General features: G+C 42.6%; 1 protein-coding gene across 1 annotated transcript in view; it reads right to left on the reverse strand.

Annotated features, from left to right (window-relative positions):
- The window catches only part of LOC138058089 (uncharacterized), a 24,747-nt gene extending 23,612 nt beyond the window's left edge, over positions 1-1,135 (reverse strand). The window contains exons 1-2 of the mRNA XM_068904007.1: positions 1,012-1,135; positions 668-775 (exon numbers count right to left, since the gene is read on the reverse strand). Coding sequence (XP_068760108.1) covers positions 668-775; positions 1,012-1,107 — 204 coding nt within the window. The 5' untranslated portion in view covers positions 1,108-1,135. The remainder of the gene's footprint in view (positions 1-667; positions 776-1,011) is intronic.
- Positions 1,136-2,500: the final 1,365 nt, after the last annotated feature.

Raw genomic sequence — 2,500 nt, forward strand, 5'->3', positions numbered from 1 at the left:
GCCGATAGAATCCATGTTTCGAGACTACTGCTTAAAATAAACAAGATAAGATTTGTAAGAAAACATAGAACATCGACAAAGAATAAACCGACATAAAATTACATCTTCGTTGCAAAGCAAAGATTAATGGTGGAAAAGCTTCCGACGAGAGAAAATAATAAGGTGGACCTGACGAACTGGCAAAAATGCGTATTTCCACGGTTATTATACGTTAAAAATTAAAAGTTTCTGCTGCGGTCGATCATTTCACGCCGATCCACTTCAGTAAAGCAAAGAAAATCTACGGAATGTCCAATCCGAAAACATAAGTAATCTTGGAAACCGCTAAAATAGAATCGATTCAAAGCCTTGAATCTCGCCTTTCGAAACCAGCATCATCTGCGTTCTTGGAAAATTGAATTTTCGCCCAAGACAATTAGAAGATCAGCGATTGACAAAACTTCGGTTGTCCTCCTTGGTAAGACAAGTGTAAAATGTCTTTACACGGGATATAAAAATCACTCAATTTCACATCTTACAGCAATACAAACGCCTCCATCCACCTCTGCAGTCGATCTCCAAACTGTGACTCGCATTTTTGAAGCTTTGATCTACTTCCCTCTTTTACATTTATTCATTAATAACTTGATACTAAAGCAGCAATCGCAGAAGTACATGACACACTTACCTTAGAATGTTGCCCTTCGATAGATGACCATGTCCTGTTTACAGAGCGGCCCAATGCTGAATTCAAGTTTGAAGGTATAAACGGCTTGGCGGCAGGATTTGGGACAAACTGGCATTTATTTTAAAAAGGCAAGAAAAGTAAAATCATTAAGCAATACATAGATTTTTTCCTTGACGAAAGGCAAGAATATAATACAAAGGAAACATAAAATGACCAATTCCTTTTAATTGCAAGGGAACCGAACGCGCGTCTCCCACAATCTCTTCCCCGAAAGTTCTGTACTCAAAGTCGGTCTGCCATGTATAAAAAAAGGGCTCTCAGGAAAATTACAGAGTACTACGGACCTTTGCCTTCCCCTTTGATGTTTCCCTATTAACTCCACGCAAAACAACGTCCTTTCCTTCACACTGCCCATGGTCTACCTGGGCGGAAAACGCCATTACTCGTCCATGTTACAGACCTTCCGAAATCTATACAGTTTTGCCGGAAAATCGATTGGTTGAGAACAGCACGTCATTGAACCAATGACAACGATGACCAATAAGAATCATAAGGGAGGGGAGAGTAAGTGAAAGGCTGACTCCTATATCACTCTCGATTCGCTCTGACGAAGGGCTAACGCTCGAAACGTCAGCTTTTAGAATCTCTGTACGGTGGTCAATTTACATTATCAACTCCGTTGATAAACCAAATTTTTGTATACCCTTGATAGTGTTTACTTCCGTGCTCCATTAGTGAGTGCGTGGTTATCAGTAGGTAAAAAACAACAAATTAAAAAAAGCAAGGTGGTACAGGCTAACAACAACCCGATTACACGATGCGTTAGCCACACTTGTCGCTAACAGCCCGAGAGTCGGAAAGTTGATTGGAATTCCATGATACCGAGTCTGTACAAAGGTCAGCAAAGCAAGTTCTTGGCGTGCTCGAGTGTTTAAAGCAAGAAGAGAAGCTAGCGCTGAAGTGCGCTGCTTAAAAGTATCTCCGTAGGATGTCCTTGATCTGGTCGAGTTCCCTCTCGGACTACCATCGTGTGATTGTATCTACCCAATTTGCAATGCCAGAGATGAGCTACTTTATGTGGACTCAGCACTGAGTCACAGAGCTAAGGGAAATAGACAGAGAGGCCCACAAGATCGTTGTAGAGAACGGAGGCAAGCACCCCTGTGCTGTACCTGCCACGAGACAAGGGAGGGAGGGGCTTGCGCTCGGTCGAGAGAGAGTATAAAGAAACCAAGGTTAAAGCAGCAGAAAATTGTTCCAACTGAAGGCGAATAGTGTAGACGCCAGGATTGCCAACAACCAAAACAAGAAAGTAATAGTGCTGGAGATGAGCTGCCCCTGGGTGAGCAATCGTGACAAGAAGACGTCAGAGAAGACCATGAAGTACGCGCCACTCAGATGGGAGATGAAGCAGAGGCACCCAGGATATGATATTGTCCAGTACAATATCATCAAAGACATTTGGGGGGGGGGTGGTCCAAGGACTCAGATGCTACTCTAAAGAAGCTGGTGGGCAACAGAGCCAAAGATGTGCTCAGAAAGATGCAATAGGCGTGCCACTCAGGAACTCTAAATATTGCTCGCACGTTTAAAGTCGCAACGTGAGCACTCGAGAATCCTCAGTAGCCAATAGGTCCTATTTATCTGAGAAAGACATTTCTTTTTAAAGTTTTATTAGGTCTCTTCTTTGTAATTAGTTAAGCTTTTATTCACTTTATAGCCCACGGGTTACGCTGCTGGCAGCGCCTCGTGATGCTTCTTCACTGTATATAGCATACCGACGTTTTAACTGCTATTATAATAATAGTCTTTCAACAAATGTGAAGGCTCACA

The sequence above is a fragment of the Montipora capricornis genome, chromosome 1 (genome assembly GCF_036669925.1).
Source record: "Montipora capricornis isolate CH-2021 chromosome 1, ASM3666992v2, whole genome shotgun sequence".
NCBI classification, from domain to species: domain Eukaryota; kingdom Metazoa; phylum Cnidaria; class Anthozoa; order Scleractinia; family Acroporidae; genus Montipora; species Montipora capricornis.